The 16,810-nt window shown below is 42.7% G+C and overlaps 1 protein-coding gene across 1 annotated transcript in view; it reads right to left on the reverse strand.

Moving 5' to 3' along the window:
* Positions 1–3,964, reverse strand: part of Dgat2l6 (diacylglycerol O-acyltransferase 2 like 6) — a 38,155-nt gene extending 34,191 nt beyond the window's left edge. The window contains exon 1 of the mRNA XM_048335375.1: positions 3,883–3,964. Coding sequence (XP_048191332.1) covers positions 3,883–3,964 — 82 coding nt within the window. The remainder of the gene's footprint in view (positions 1–3,882) is intronic.
* Positions 3,965–16,810: the final 12,846 nt, after the last annotated feature.

Consider the following 16,810-nt stretch of genomic DNA (forward strand, 5'->3'; position numbering starts at 1 on the left):
GGTACCTATACACAATGGAATACTACATAGTGATTAGGAATGGTGAAATATTGTTATTCGCAGGGAAATGGTCAGAACTCGAACAAATAATCTTGAGGGAGACAAGCCTAGAACACAGAAAACAAAGAGGCACCGTCTCCTTGATATACGACTGTTTTTGGGGGTGGGGGGGGGGGACAGTAGAGACCAGATCTGCGAAACAAAAAACTTCTTTTCAAATGGTATTTCCACAGGTTTGGGTCACCTTACATTATGTATCTAAAACCAAACAACTACTAAACATATAAAGGTCTAGAATAGACCTATCAGTGGATCACAATAGCTCAACAGCTATGTATATATGATCATATAAGACAAGGACAAGCAAACTCTATGGTTGACATTATATTTAAAGTTCTAGGTGAATTTCCTTTGGCGTACACCACGTGGCTACTGTATATGATTTTGGTACACTGGGTATTGTATATATGCCTACCTGATCTAGGGAAGGGAAAGAAAAACAAGAGTGTAAGACATCACAAGATATGTACTCACTGCCCTATTATGTAATGTACCCCTTTTGCACAACACCTTGTCAACAAAATTTAATTAATAAAAATTTAAAAAAACCTATTTGTTGGGCTGGGAATGTGGCTTAGTGGTAGAGTGCTTGGCTAGCATGCATGAAGCCCTGGGTTCAATTCCTCAGTGCCACATAAACAGAAAAAGCCAGAAGTGGCGCTGTGGCTCAAGTGGTAGAGGGCTAACTTTGAGCAAAAGAAGCTCAGGGAGAATGCCCAGGCCCTGAGTTCAAGCCCCAGGAGTGGCAAAAAATAAAAATAAAAACTAATTGTTATCCAAGTCTGATGTCCCCCAGAACTTGCTTTCTATTTACCCTGTCACACCACTGCCTTTCCTATCTTCCTCTGATCCCCTCTACCTATTCTAACGTTTTCTTTCTCTTACATACTAGTGCCACTTGGTTGTGGCTCTTTCTCAAACTCACCACAGTCTCTGTCACATTACAGTGAATTATGTGTGTGTTCACAGGCATATATACAATGGTGGAATGTGTGACTGGTTTATGTCTTTGAGTAAAAGAACTTATACCTAACTCATTTTTGTCATCTCAGCAAAGATAATTCAAGGTCCTACAATTAGCATTTGTTGTCAACCTGTTGGAGAATAGATGTGTGTGTGTGTGCGTGCATGCACGTGCACACGTGTGCATGTACATGTGCTAGCACTGGGACTTGAACTCAGGGCCTTGTGTTTTTGCTTGGCCTTTCTGGCTCAAGACTGGTCATTCACCACTTGAGCTACACCTCCACTTTTGGCGTCTTGCTGGTTAACTCAAGACAAGCATCTTGGAATTTTTTTTCTGCCCAGACTGGTTTGAATTTCAGTTCTCAGATCTCAGCTTCCTATGTAGCTAGGATTACAGGCATGAGCCACCTGCACTGACTTGAAGGACAGATTTTAATGTAGGCACCTCTGTGGGCATCACACTCTGTTAGATGAGGTAGTCCATCTTCTTGCATTCATTTAAAGTAATATTTAGCCTTAATAAAGACAGGACATCTGCTACCACATGAAAGAACTTTGATGACTGTATGCTACATGAAATAAGCTGATCACAAAAAAATGAGTGTCTAATGATTGTACTGAAATGTAGTACCAAGAGTAGGTAAGCTCACAGAAACAGGAAGTAGGATGGTAGTTGCCCAGGCTAGGAGAGAGAGCCAGGAAGTTAGTGCTCATTCCCTGCACAATTGGAGCTTGTTAAGATGGAAAATTCTGGAGATAGATAGTAGCTATGATTGTAAAACACTGTGAATGTACTTAACACCACTGAAGTGTATACTTAAAATGGTTAAAATGATCAATTTTATGCTCTGTATATTTTTTTGCAGGCAAAACATTCACATTTAACATTATGTGTTCTCAATGGTGACACAATGGTGCCATCATGTGTTCCTAACATTCTTACTGCAATCCTTCAACACTGCCAGGGCTGCTGTAAACCAGATAGCAGTGTGTGTGTGTGTGTGTGTGTGTGTGTGTGTGTGTGTGTGTGTGTGTGTGTGTGTGTGTGAAGTTGACTTCCCCTTACCTTCCTGGTTTATGTAAATAAATAGTTGCCTGATGTGACAGAAAGTGTCTTTCGAGAAGAGAAAAGGACTAGAAAGGGGACAATCTTGAGGAAGTGATTTTTTCTGGGAGAAAAATAAGATCAATTTTTTATGTATTTATTATTTTTGCCAGTCCTGGGTCTTGAACTTAGGGATGGGGCACTGTCTCTGACCTTCTTTTGCTCAAGGCTAGCACTCTACCATTTGAGCTACAGTGCCACTTCCAGCTTTTCTGTTTATGTGGTACTGAGGAATCAAACCCAGGGCTTCATGCATGCTAGGCAATATTCCCCACCCAAGATCACATTTTAAAGGAGAATGCTGCCCAAAGGAGCCAGAAATAATTTGAGCATTTGTGTTTAAGGCATTTTTGGATTAGAGGCTCTACTCCTGAAAAGATCTACTAACACAGTCTCTTTTTCTGTGTCTCCTCTGTCTCTGTCTCTATCTGTCTCTGTCTCTGTCTGTCTCTCTGTCTCTGTCTCTGTCTCTGTCTCTCTCTCTCTCTTCTCCTTTTCCTAGCCAAGGGATATGATTTTTCAAGGGAGTTTTGTTTTTTTTTTTTTTTAGAAAAGTCAGGCAAAAATGCAAAGGAAAACAAAAAGAAACTATGAGAGTAGAAACAAACGTTTCCTTCCCAAGTAAGTTCCTTTCCATCATAGAGCTAAAAGCAAGCCATTAATGAACTCAGCATATGATTGGATTTTAAGAAGGTTATAAGAACTCTGTGTTTTCTGGAGATCAGCCACCCATATGGAAATCTGTTAAAAGCTATGGATCCCTTTTCTGAATAATGTTTTTAAATGCACAAATAAAATATACAGACACATAAAGGAAGCAGATATATTAAAATGCAGTTATTACAATATTGTCTTCAATGTGATATAGAAATGTATGCATGTTTGATTTATGTGTTAACTAACCAAATTTAACAGCAGTTCCAATAACTACTGGAATCTTGAAGTAGTCACAGGCACAAATAAAATTCTCAGATGCCTGTAACAACTGTAATATGAAAAAAATGCAAAATTCTGTGAAGTCGGCTGTTGGCAAAAATATGTTTGGGGTTTATTGCTTGCATTCATCATGGAAGGGACAGTTCATTGAAGATACATTTCAACTAGAGGTATGTGAGATGTAAAGAGACATTTTCTTATATCCAAATTCAAATGCCCCAAGTTAAGCCCAAATTCTTAGTTTCCATCCCCTTGGTTAAAAACCACTGTCCTAAAGGGTCCCATCACCTTTGTGGATTGGATGGAGCTCAGGGTGATGCTATTGATTTTTGGGCAGTTTCCAAGCTTGCACCATCAATTGAACACCCTCAAAGCTCTGTTCAGACTGGGTATATCCCAGCACTGTTAGCCCAATCACCCACTGATGGCTGGTGTGCTCCACCCAAACACCAATTGACCCTTGCTCAAATTTCTAATCTCTCACTTCGGCAGCCCTCAGATAGTCCAGAAGTTTCTTACCACTTTATCTTAGAATATCACATTTGACTATCCAGGTAACATCAGTTTTGCAAGCCAATACCAACTCTGTCCTATACCTCAATGTGACTTTTTAGCTGACTCTTAGCAAGAGGTCCCTAGCCCCCTGAGAAGGTGGAGAAATCTTGAAACCAGATCAGCCACAGCCTCACAGCTGGCTTTTGGGAATCTGGCCCTATTCTATACATGGAAAAGTCCCAGAACCCAATAGATAATACGATGGGTGTTCTTGGTCCATCCACATGTGCCCTCCAGCCTTTCTTTGGGGGTTTACTTACCTAAACTCACAGAAAATGGAAGCAGTTGCAGAACTGAGAAGGTTCTGAGGCCCTCCTGAAGGTCCAATCGGGAAAAGGTCATGGTCCTTGTGCTACCCTGCCGTGGCAAGAAGCCCAATCAGAAGCACTAAACCACTTAAGCTGAGTTGATTACAGATTCCAAGCTGTAATCTCTTATCATCCAGGCTATTTAGCTGCTGAGCTTTTGTCAGGCTTGAACAAACCTTTCCTCCAATTTTCCCTGCTCCGCCCCATCTTCCTACACACACACACACACACACACACACACACACACACACACACACACACACGGTTGCAGATTAGACTTTCTTATTTCTCCAGTATGTATGTATCCTTTCTCTATCTGGACCACTTTCAATGAGGCAGAAATGCCCTGGAGAGTGGAGGAAGGGGGCTCTAGTTGTGGGGTGGTCTTGGAAAAATTAGTCTGGGAGAAGAGAAGACTTTTGGTCTAACTAGGACCTTTGAAATCTAGTCTACTATCTGAGAGCCATACTTACTTCTTCTAGTTTACTATCTGAGAGCCATACTTACTTCTTCTGCCCTAGTGGCTGTTCTGGCTCTTCCTACCTGCTCCTATCCATTATATATAGTCTATAAACCTTGGTTTTGGCAACAACAGAACTCTCTTTGTGCCTCTACTTTACATCAGTGCCCAGACACAGTACAAGCCTCAGTGGGATAAACACTCCACAGAGTAGATCTGGCTTCCAGTCCCAACTCACCAGACTGCTTTGTTGACAAATCCCCTGGGAAATTGTCCCATCTCTGACACTCAGACCACTTATTTATTTAGTTGTTTCTATGCCAGTACTAGGACTTAAGTTCATGGCCTCTTGCTCTCATTTAATGTTTTTGCTTAAGGATGGCCTTATTTACATTGCAAGACTCTTCCTTGAAAAACAAAAACAAAAAATAGAACCATCTTAACCAGGCAGTAGTGGCTCACACAAGTAATCCTAGCTATTAAGGAGGTGAAGATCAGGGTGATCAAAATTCAAGGGGCATTCACAAAAATGTTTTGGAGACTTAAGTCAGGTGTGGTGTTTCTAGCCTGGAATTCTAGCTACTTGGGAAATGGAGATAGAGGGGATTGTGGTTTGAGACTAGACCCAGAAAAAAGAGGTACATGAGACACCACAACCAATATCTAAGTGAATATCTATCTGAGCTACCTGTGGAGCACAGTGGCTCATTGAAGTGATACGTACCTGTCATCCACAGCCACATGGGGAAGCACAAGTAGGACTGTAGCCCAGGCCTGCCTGGGTATAAAATGAGACCATATCTTGAAAATCAGCAACAAAAAAGAAGGTAGAGGCATAGCTCAAGTGGTAGAATATCTGTCTAGGTATTGTTAGGCTCTGAGTTCAATCCCTACTACTGCCCAAAACACACAAAAAAGTTCCTGAGACTCTATCTCAACCATCAATTGGGCACAACAGTACATACTAGTACTGTTCTCAACTATGTGGGAGGCTAAGGTTAGAAAGATAGTGGATTGAGGCCAACCCAGGTTTAAAAAAAGCATGTAAGACACCATCTCAACTGAAAAAAAAGTGAGTGTGGTGGTGCATGTAAGAAAAGAAAAAGAGCAGAAAGGCAAACTCAACAGCTCAACATGGTTTATTTGGGAGGAAAGCCTTAGAAAGGCAACCAGAACTATAGCCTTGGCTATAGGAGAAATGGTGCATGCTCCCCTTACAACTAGGGTCCCTTTAAATATTAGGCAGAAAACTGAAGTCAGGTGGAGCAGATAGAAGTAGGGAGAGATGAAGAGAGAGAAATCTTTGAGTAGAGGGTTTCAACGTTTCAACAGAATCTGTGTCTGCCATGGACATTATCATCAGATGTGGCCTCACTCTTGGGCTCTCTTCCAAAACCACTGGGTGCATTTGTTCATGGGGGAGGGAAGGAAAGATGATTCAGCAGGGTTGGTAGCAAGGACAATTTGTAAGATATGGCTGTCAGGGAGGAAGGTGAATGCTTTCAGTTTAAGTCATTTTCCACCAGTACACATTTGTCAATCTCAGTTATGGCAGAAATGGTAAATAGGAAGATCATGATCCAGGCCAGTTGGGAGAAAAAAGCAAGACACTATCTCAAAAATAACTATAACAGGGGCTGGGAATATGGCCTAGTGGCAAGAGTGCTTGCCTCCCATACATGAAGCCCTGGGTTCAATTCCCCAGCACCACATATACAGAAAATGGCCAGAAGTGGCGCTGTGGCTCAAGTGGCAGAGTGCTAGCCTTGAGCAAAAAGAAGCCAGAGACAGTGCTCAGGCCCTGAGTCCAAGGCCCAGGACTGGCCAAAAAATAAATAAATAAATAATAAAAACAACTTAAAAATGACTATAACAAAAAGGGCTAAAGGGTTGGAGGTGTTTCTCAATCAGAAGTGGCTGCCTACTAAGCATGAAGTCCTGAGTTCAAACTCTAGTACTTGCAAAGGGAAAAAGAGGTCTTATTTCTCTTGAATTTCACAGTAGACAACATACATTTAGCCTTAGTAGCCTATTGGGTCTTTTCTCCTATCAGCCTGGCTCTTATCTCGCAAGGTTCAGTGAAAATGTAATTCCCTGAGACTTTGCTCTCTCCTCTGGATCCCAAGGTACATTTTACATACTTTCATAAGAGTTAGATTACAATAACCTGCTTCCAGTATGTGCTTTGTGGGGACTAGCCTTCAGGATGGGTATATGAGTCAGTCACTGGCCTGCACATGTCTGAATTCAAAAGATTATTCAGTGAAAAGGCTCCTTCTCATTTCTTGCCTGTGACTAGAGCTACAGCTCTAGGCCAGAGGACCAACTCCAGGGTGCCCACATGTTATGTTTAGCCATTCAGCCTAACTCATCAGATAAGGATACAGTGGTGAAAGACAGAGAAAGATTTATCAATAGCCCCAGCAGAGCCTCCAGCCCACCATGGGACACGAGCTTTAGGATTTAAGTAGAGAAAGAATTAGGTTTAGGGGTGGGAAGTATGTATAATTGTTAAGCAGTTCTAGTCACATATGTGGAGGTATGGTCAGAGGTGGTCTGGATGCTCATTATTTCAGGATTAATCCGAGAAAGAGTCATTGTGGCCTGAGCCTAAAGGAGGTAGCTGCATGTCCTGTCACAGAATATTTACCCTACTCCTGTCCTTTCTGGATTCCAAGGTGACTCAAGGTGACTGCAGGAGAGAAGGGTTGGGAGCAAAGACAAAATGGAGGCTGAGATGCTAGGCTTCTCTCCTGCTTGTAGTTCCCCTTTGGCCATCTGTAGGTCCAAGTGAGGATTCAGTGTTTTTCAGCAAAAGCAGGTTCTAAGTGCCTGTTACATAAGATCCTCACATTCTTCCTCCTCTGAGGCAGTTTTATCTGTGCACAAACAAATAAGGACATTTTTACTTTCTTGGTTACACGAAGAAACAAGCAGTAAAAATCTGGAGGCAATCCAAATGTTCAAAATGTGGGGCTAGTTAAGTACGGAAGTGATTATAGAGCAACCTAATCCCATCGCTGAAAAATTACTGAAATCAAATCAAGGGTGACTGTAGTATTATTGTACACTAAACTGTAAGAGCAGAAATAAAGCAGAGTTGCCCGCTGAATGTGCTTGGTGAAGCAGGGGGTCTCTTGGGTGAAATAAGAGGGAAAGAAATGACTAGTGCTCTAAGGGGAAGGGAATCTTGGCTGTTGCTGGGAAGTAGTTTGAATATGAAAAGCAAGTTGTTGGGTAATTGTGAATCTGCCAGATGAAAAAGGGTGATTCACATAGGGACTCTTTCAGTCAGTAATTCATTCAGCAAACGTTTGAATGCTTACTTTGTTAAGAAGGAGAGCCAGAAACAATGGCGGGCTTCTCAGAATTACCTCTAAGTAGGTGGTGAGGACCTCAGAAATCCCTGTTGGAGGGAGGAGAGGGCCCTGGAATTGAGAAGTTTCTTTTAAGCCAGTCAGGAGAAGTGATGTAGCTGGTGATTGATAAGAGGCCTGAGAGTGCAGGGAAAGGTCAGTGCTAGTGAGAGAAGGTCAGTGACTTGGCTGGGACTCCCCCAGGGAGAAGATATACACAAAGAATGAGGAAGAGAGATTATGTAAAGCTGGCCATAGCTCAATGAATTGAAGCCATGGCCTAGGGCAGCTGAGGAGCACAAGCTGCTTTGTGTCCCTAGCTCCCAGTCCTTGGCCTCAAGCCCCAAGCATGTGTACACGTGGCCTAGCTCTTTATCTAGTTTCATTGGAGGCCTGGAAGACAGAGTAGGGCTTTGATTGCCTTAGGAAAAGCACAGGAGCTCAGTGAGAGGGCTCAGAAGCTTAGAAGACTTCTTTGAGGAAGTGGGCTTAGCAGTGATGGCAGTAGTTTGAGGGATGGGGAAGGCTCACAAAGGGTAGTTTTTTGTGCCAGTGCTGGGGCTTGAACTTGGGGCATGGGCACTACTGTTCCTGAGCTCTTCTGCAGAAGGCTAGTGCTGTACCACATGAACTCCAATATATGGAAACAGGAGGTCTTATTATGTCCTGTATGATGTAGTTTTGCTGTTTCTCTTAGTTTTCTGTACCTTGTGTTTTGTATGTAAGATTATTCGATATATGGAAGGGAAAGGGGATCACAGAAACAGCAGGACAAAGATGAGCCAATGCAACAATGATATTCACTTGACAGTATATGGGATAAGAACCTTATAACTTGGAGGGAGGAGATTAAGAAGGGTTAAGTGGGAGATAAGGAGGGATGGGTAACACTGATTAAAACAAACGTACTCATTACCTTACTTATGTAAGTATAACCCCCCATCACCTTTTCAATAAAAATAAAATTCAAAAAAGATAAAAAATTATAATAAAATAAACACCTTGAATAAATGCTCTAAAAAGATGCTTTTGTTGAGTGCTATGAATTAACTAAAAGTCTCTCAACTTTCTTATCTTGGCCCTTTGATCCAAGCTATTCTCTGCTGTAGTCCTTTTATAAACAGGAGATTCACTGGGTAAGCATTTTGTGTGAAAGGGAAACTGCCCCTCAAACAAGCAATGTTTGCTTATCATCTTAAAGCAAACAGCCAAACAACTCAGGAGACTGACCACCTTGTTCTGTTCTGTTCTGGTAATAAAGTAATAATATTATCTCCAGAATTCAACCGGAGACAAAGACTGAGCTATTGGTCAACCAGGCATGCCTGTAACTTGGGACTGTTAACTATGGATAGTTTTCTCACCTTCTGCCCTTAATTTTCTGTGCTTAATCTGAAGGCAATGTCCGTGCTACTGAAGGCTGAAGATATACTGAAGTGCAATTTTCCCATGGCTGCCATGTAATCAATCTCTTTTCTTTGCCTTTCACCATTTCTCTTTGTTTGGCATATGGGGGACACTGGCCTGGCCTAATTTGGAATTCCTAGACTTCGAGTCTGGGATATAAAAATGCCATTTAAGTTTCTTCTTTCCATCTCAGTTTTATACATCTATAAATTCAGGCTAATGTCCAACTTGGGTAGTTGTGAGGATGAGAAATGTTGTCTATAAAGCTCTTAGTAAACACTAGGTGCTCAGCACACAGTAGCTACTAGGATTATTGCAGTCACCACAAGTTGGCCTAAGGTATTAGATCAAGTTGGCCTAAGCTATTGCTCAATTCTCTCTTGGAAGGATTGGTTATCAGTTGGGACAAGTAACAATGTAGGCCTTTAATAGGCATGTTTGTCAAAGGTGGTCTAAGCATATGTAAAACTCAGTTGTCAGTTTCTACAGTGCATAATTCTCTCCTTTGATGGTCATTTCAGCACATGGAAAAAATCATGCCACAAACATTTTGTCTGCCTGTGATGTCTAGAAGTCAGACTAAGAAAGTATTGGAGTGGTAGAGATTATAATCACTTGTGACTTCAGGTGTCATCTCCTTTCATCTCTACAAGTTTCAAAAAGTATCTAAAAACTCAAAACTCCCCTTTCAAAATACAGTCACAACCCAGCACTCCACAGGCCGAGTCAGGAACATTCCTTGAGATTAGAGTTTAAGGCTATCCTGGGAAACAGAGTGAAACTTTGCCTCAAAAAAATCACCAATTCATCTTAATACAAAAATAAGTAACTCCTTCCCATCACAAAATATCAAGCTAGTGTTTATTTTTCCCTCTGTCTCCTACTCTATGGGTTTAGAAGGTTGGAGATATGGAAGAAATAAGATTAGTAATGTTGAAGCTGTCTGAAAAATAGATGAGGGCTTGTTATATTTTTCTCACATACTACTTTGTATGTATTTGAAATTCTTTCCAATAGAAAGCCTTTTAGGCAATACTGTGGTTTGAAATCAGGGCCTCATCCTTGCTAGGCAGGTGCTCTACTGCTGAACCATGACCCCAGCCCTCTCTTCTTGCCTGGACATTAATCTGAATCACAATCTTGCATATTTGAGCTTTGCCATCATGGCTGGGATTACAGACATGTACCATGTTCAGCTTCCCTCTGTTGAGATGGACTCTTGACCTTTCTTGAGCTTCTCACATGGTTTAGGTTGACAGGTATGAGCTACCAGCACCTGGCACTTAAACAGAAAGAAAAAAAATAAAGTTGTGGGGACTGGGAATGTGGCTTAGTGGTAGAGTGCCTAGCATGCATGAAGCCCTAGATTTGATTCCTTAGCACCACATAAACAGAAAAGTTGGATGTGACTCTGTGGCTCAAGTGGTAGAGCTTTCAGTCTTGAACAAAAGCAGCTCAGGGAAAGTGCCCAGGCCTTGAGTTCAAGCACCAGGACTGGCAAATAAGTACATCCATGCATAAGTTGTGAAATAATGAATTAAAAACTAAAAATCACTTTCTCTGTCCCCCTAGCTTACCAACAATCCACGACTTACTCATTGTCCACCCATGCTGCTTTATAGTTGTTCAGCTGCTTGTTCAGTTCTATAGCTGCTTTCACATATTTGATTCTGGGCTGTTCACTCTGGCTTGTGAGGTAAGTAGGATAGTTATTGTTAGCATGTTGGGAGAGCTTAAGATAGTGATAACCTGCGATCATACCTTACGTCTCCTTGTGGAATATGAATGAATGAATGTTGGTTTAGTTGCACCTTGGCTGAGTGGGTTGAAACAAATCTGGAGGTAGATGGTGTGCAGGGGTTAGATAACACTATTGGTATTGTTTTAGGGTGTCCCAACAGGGATAAGTGGCAATGTGTCTATTGTGTTCAGGAGCCAACTTGAGGCCCATGAAAAGCCCAAAGGAATTACTGAAGTTTGAATGATACTAATAGTTGGATTTAGTTTCAAAAGCATTCTTCCTTTTCAAGTTTTTTTTTTGTGTGTGTGTGTGATAGTTCTGGGCTTGAATTGAGGATCTGGGCACTGTCCTTGAGCTTTTATGCTCAAGGCTAGTACTCTACCACTTGAGCCACGGCTCCACTTCTGGCTTTTTGGTGGTTAACCAAAGATAAGCGACTCACAGACTTTCCTGCTTGAGCTGGTTTTAAACCGTGATCCTCAGATCTCAGCTTCCTGAGTGGCTAGGATTACAGGCATGAGCCATCAGTGCTCAGCTCAAGTTATTTTAAATGATAGAAGTGAATATTTGGCTCAGGACTCACACAGCCTGGAAGTGGCAGGTCTCAGAGAATTAAGACTTTAACACAGACCTCTAATTTTTTTCTTTTTTGTGAGTTGTGGAGCTTGAACTCAGGGCCTGGTGCAGTGTCCCCAAGCTCTTCAGCTCAAGGCTAGTGCTTTATCACTTTGAGCTATAGCACCACTTCAGGTTTTCTGGTGCTTAACTGGAGATGAGTCTCATGGACTTTGAACCACAATCCTCAGATCTCAGCTTCCTTAGTTAGGATTACAGTTGTGAGCGACAGGTGCCCAGCCCAGATCTCTAAATTTGTGAGTGCAAAACTGCTCTTTCAGTTCTCAGCTCTGGCTTTTTCCAAAGAATGTTGAAAGGAACATAAATGGAAAGGACAAATCAGTGTGTAATGGCACTAAAAGAAATAATGCCTCAGGCCACCTTGTGTAGTGGTCATGACTGGAATCCCAGAAGTCTAGAGGCTGGGACAGAAGGATTGCTCATTTGAGGCCAATTTGGGCTACAATAGCAACATTCTAGGATTACAGGTATGCATATTACACCTTTTTCCAGTCTAGTTGGCCTCCATGTGACAGCCACAAAGGTTAAATGCTATGGTTAAAGTGATACATTTGTGATAGCATGCTCTACTTCTTAGCTCCGGGACTGCAATTAAGTCAATTACTTCATCTCTGAAATGCGTGCAAATGTATACCCAAACATAACAAGCAGCACTGAGAGGATCTTGCAAAAGGTGAGGCAGTATATGTTGAAAGCCTCGAGGATCCTGGCTTCTAGAGTTCACCTAACCCAGCTGGTCCTAGGACCCTGGAGCGCCTGGGTCTGGTAGGAGAAGAGAAGGTGGTTCTTTTTTGGTCTCTTAGCAGAAAGCCTCCAGCACTCCGAGCTGGGAAGAATGGAGGAGGTGGGGCTTGCTCACTGCATCCCTCTGGCTTCAGCTATATCCCACAGCAGAGGGGGCAGGGGCGGGGGAGCTGGCATAACCTTTTCTTCAGTGAGTCAGCATCAGAAGGAATTTGTGGAACTCCAATGGTGTGTGAGAGCTTTCATTAAGATTTAAAAAAATAAAATTAAACTGCTTCTACTTGGAAGCAGCTTTAAGAAACATAACTAAAGCACAAGCAACAGAAAACACATGGAGAATGACCAAAGCAGAGCATGCAACCAGTGTAAACATGGGGAAGTCACTCAGCTTCTTCGGGCCTGCTTTCTCCTTAGTAACAAGGTCTTAACACTACTGGAATTTTGAGGCGCATTGTTTGAGTAGTTGGGCAAGTGTCTCTTGAACACTAGAAGCCCAGTATTTGTCCATTTCCTTTCCTTTCTAGAAGACAGAACACTGTTAACAACCTGATCCCAATGGAAAGCACTTATGCTTCCTATGCCTGTGTTTATTATCATCACTGCCATTATTCATTCCATCCTCAAAGCTCCGAGACATCTCTTCTCTGTCACCTAGAGAATGGCCCTTCTAGAAGGTTGTTGTGTGTGTGCGTATCTGCCAGTACTGGGACTTGAACTCAGGGCCTGGATGCTGTCCATTAGCTTTTTTGCTCAAGGCTGGCACTCAAGTTGAGCCACAGCTCCACTTCGGCTTTTTGTTGGTGTTAGGGAGAGATAAGAGTCTCAGCGGACTGGGAAGCTTAGCGGTAGAGTGCTTGCCTAGCATGCATGAAGCCCTGGGTTCGATTCCTCAGCACCACATATATAAAGCCAGAAGTGGTACTGTGGCTCAAGTGGTAGTGTTAGCCTTGAGCAAAACTGTCGGGAGCTGAGCTAGCAGCTAAGCTCATCCTGACCTCTGGCTGTGCCGATGTCACCAAGATGTCGGGAGCCAAACTTGCAGCTAGATTCATTCTTACTTCTGGCTGTGCTGTTATCGCTAGGATGTACCAGATGCAAGGACCTTTGCTCACGGCCACTATCTGGAATTGCTTTGCCATTGTCTGCACCTTGCTATGTCCGCTGGAGTAGATTCCTATGTTAATCTACCTTTTCCTGTGTTTACTATAATCAAATGTTTGCGAACTTCAAAGCCCCTGTGTGTTCTTAAATTTTAACAACCCTATGCTATTCTCTGGTTCCAAAACTGCATATAAGCTGGAAGTTAAGAATAAACTGTTGCTGTAGTCTTGAGGTTCAACCTTACGGCTGCAGACCTCCCGTACCCCATCTTTGTCTCTTGTCTTTTTTCTCTTGCCTTATTTTTCCTTTTCCTTATCCCCGCCGCCCCTCAGTCAGGATTCCCGTTTCCCTGCCGGCTGGCCCGGCAGGCAAAACGAAGCCAGGGACAGTGCTCAGGCCCTGAATTTAAGCTCCAGGATGGACAATAAATCAATTAACCAAGCAATCTTCTAGTCTTAAAAAAAAAAGTCTCGGGCTGGGGATATAGCCTAGTGGCAAGAGTGCCTGCCTCGGATACACGAGGCCCTAGGTTCGATTCCCCAGCACCACATATACAGAAAACGGCCAGAAGCGGCGCTGTGGCTCAAGTGGCAGAGTGCTAGCCTTGAGCGGGAAGAAGCCAGGGACAGTGCTCAGGCCCTGAGTCCAAGGCCCAGGACTGGCAAAAAAAAAAAACAACAAAAAAAACAAAAACACACACACACAAAAAAAGTCTCAGGGACGTCTCTGTTTTGGGCTGGCTATGAACACTGAACCCTCCTGAGTAGCTAGGATTACAGGCATGAACCTCTGGCACTTGGCACTTCTGGGAGGTTTTATTGTCCAAGGTTATGAAGCTTCACTTTGTTTAAAACCTGCTATCTGCTCTGTCTCTAGGGTCTCAGGATATGTAAATGAAGTTCACCCTTATGGAAGACCCATTTTTTTTTAAGATTGAGCCTCCAGAGAAACAAAGGATGCAAAAATATAACTAATTTATAAAAGTACAAGTAAACAATGGGATTGTATGCAAGTATATTAACCAAGGTGTGGTAATTTGCAAGGGAAAATTTAAACGGTTTAATTCCTGAGAAAAACAAACTCACAGTCCAACAAAATGAATGCCAGGAAACTGGTATTTGCGAGGTGAGCACCCTACCAGTAGGCCATATTCCCAGCCCAAATGCTGTATCTTTTTTTTTTGGCTCAAGGCTAGCCCTTGAGCCATGGGAACTGGTATTTAAAAGGTGTGTGGAGAAGCCCAAAGAGAGGAGGTACAGAAATGAAGAGAGAAAGGGGAGAGAATACAGTCATACTATTCAATGCATAGCCTATAAAACTAAGAAATGGGAGGGATGGGGGAGAATGATGAAAGTGTGACATTGATCAAGATGCATTATACTTATAAACTGATTTGTTGAATGGTAAGTCCTTTGTACAGATACATAAAAATAATAAGAAAAATAGCTGGGTGTGGGTGGCTTATGCCTTTAATTCTACTCAAAAGGCTAAGATCTGAGGATTAAGATTCAAAGCCGGCCTGGGCAGGAAAGTCTGTGAGACTTATCTCCAATTAGCTACCATCAAAAAACAAAACCCAAACACACAAAAAACCCCACCCTAAACCAACATAAGTGAAGCTGTGGCTCAAGTGGTATAAGTGCTACTAGCCCTGCGCAAAAAAGGGGCCAGGGTTAGTACCCAGGCCCCAAGTTCAAGTCCCAGGAGCAGCATCAAAAAAAAAGATTAAAATATATTTTTTAAATAGTCCATTAAAAATTAACAAAGAGGGCTGGGAATGTGGCTTAGCAGTAGAGTGCTTGCCTAGCATGCATGAAGCCCTGGGTTCCATTCCTCAGTACCATATAAACAGAAAAAGCTGGAAGTGGCGCTGTAGCTCAAGCAGTAGAGAGCTAACCTTGAGCAAAAGGCTGCCAGGTACAGTGCTCTGGCCCTGAGTTCAAGCCCCAGGACTGGCAAAAACAAACAAACAAAAACAAAGATAGGGCCTTAAATACGTCTTAAGGGAAAGAACAGATGTGATAGATGATGGAAGGGGTAACTGATCAAGATGCACTGGACCCTTGAATGGACATGTTAAATTGTAAGCCTCTTAAAACTTTTGCAGTTCAGAAAATGAGGGAGAATGTTAAATTGTAAACCCCTTGACAACCATTTGAAATTCATAAGTGAAACCAGACAGAGATGGTCTCATTATGCAGCCAAGACTAGCCTAGATTTGTAATCCTCCTGCCTCAGCCTCCTTAAGTGCTGGGTTAATAGGTGTGAGCCTCAGTGCCTGTATATGGAAGGCCCTATCTTAAATTTACCAGGACCAAGAAGAAAATTCCAGCCTAGGCTATTTTGGACATGAATTCAGGGTGGGGTTTCAAGAGCAGGAAACAGGCCATGGCTAGAGGCTGCCTGGTAACAGTGAAAGAGAGCTGAAAATATTGTTCATTTCCAACTCTGTGGGGCGTTTAATCTGCTCTCCCAGCTTCAAGTGCTTGTGTGCGGGTGAGATAGGTCCTTTATTAAGCATTATACAAATATATTATTGGTAGTCTTCTTGCTGTGACCACCCACGAGACAGCCTCCCCCTCATCACCTGACAGCCCTCCACTTCCCACCCTGTAAACAAGAGGGAACTGAGCTTCTTTGCAAACCCCTCTCTTCAGACTGCAGAAGCTGGATTAAGAGGGCTGAGTCACCTTCCTCTCAAAAGGAAACCGAAGTGTACCAAAGCTACAGAACAAAGGGATGTTTTCTATGCAGATCATTTGTTTCAACACATGGCTGCTTTTATAGGACTTCAATCCAAGAGCTGAGACAGTCTTTAGCCCAGAAAGTCAATACTTTCAGTGTCCTCAGTACTGTCCCCTCCTCCACACCCAGTTCCCAGCATGGTTGTAGGCAGTTGCTAAGCAGCTCAACAAGCCTGGCACATTTCCTAGACCACTAGTTTACACTGTGCCAGGTATAGCACCACATAGGCAAAGCAGGCCAAGGTGGTTTGAGGTAGCCAAAGTAGGAGCCAGGATAGTCTGAGGCTATCCTTTGCCTTCAAGCTTAGGCAGATGTTTTTGTGAGAGTGAAGGATAAAATTTCAAGAGCTTTCCTTTCTGCTGGCCAAGGTCAGAGAAGATAAGATAGGTAAGACTGGGTTACAGATCCTATTTAGGGTCCCTTCACCTGAAACCAGTGCTGGGTGGGAGGGAGGCTTGGCTTTTGTTTATGACTTCTTCCCCTTGTACAGTAATGCTCGCATGGTTCCTACCAAGCCAATAGGAAGAAGAAAGTTTGAGAAGCTCAAATGCTGGACAATCCCCTGCACAAAACAAAGGGCGATGACCAGGATATTTCCTATATGAAATCCTTTAAATCCCCACAAAACCAACCAACCAACCAACCAACCAACCAATCAGCCAACCAGCTGATAAATTTCTGCACAGACTC

This window comes from Perognathus longimembris, chromosome 28 (assembly GCF_023159225.1).
Source record: "Perognathus longimembris pacificus isolate PPM17 chromosome 28, ASM2315922v1, whole genome shotgun sequence".
Lineage (NCBI taxonomy): Eukaryota > Metazoa > Chordata > Mammalia > Rodentia > Heteromyidae > Perognathus > Perognathus longimembris.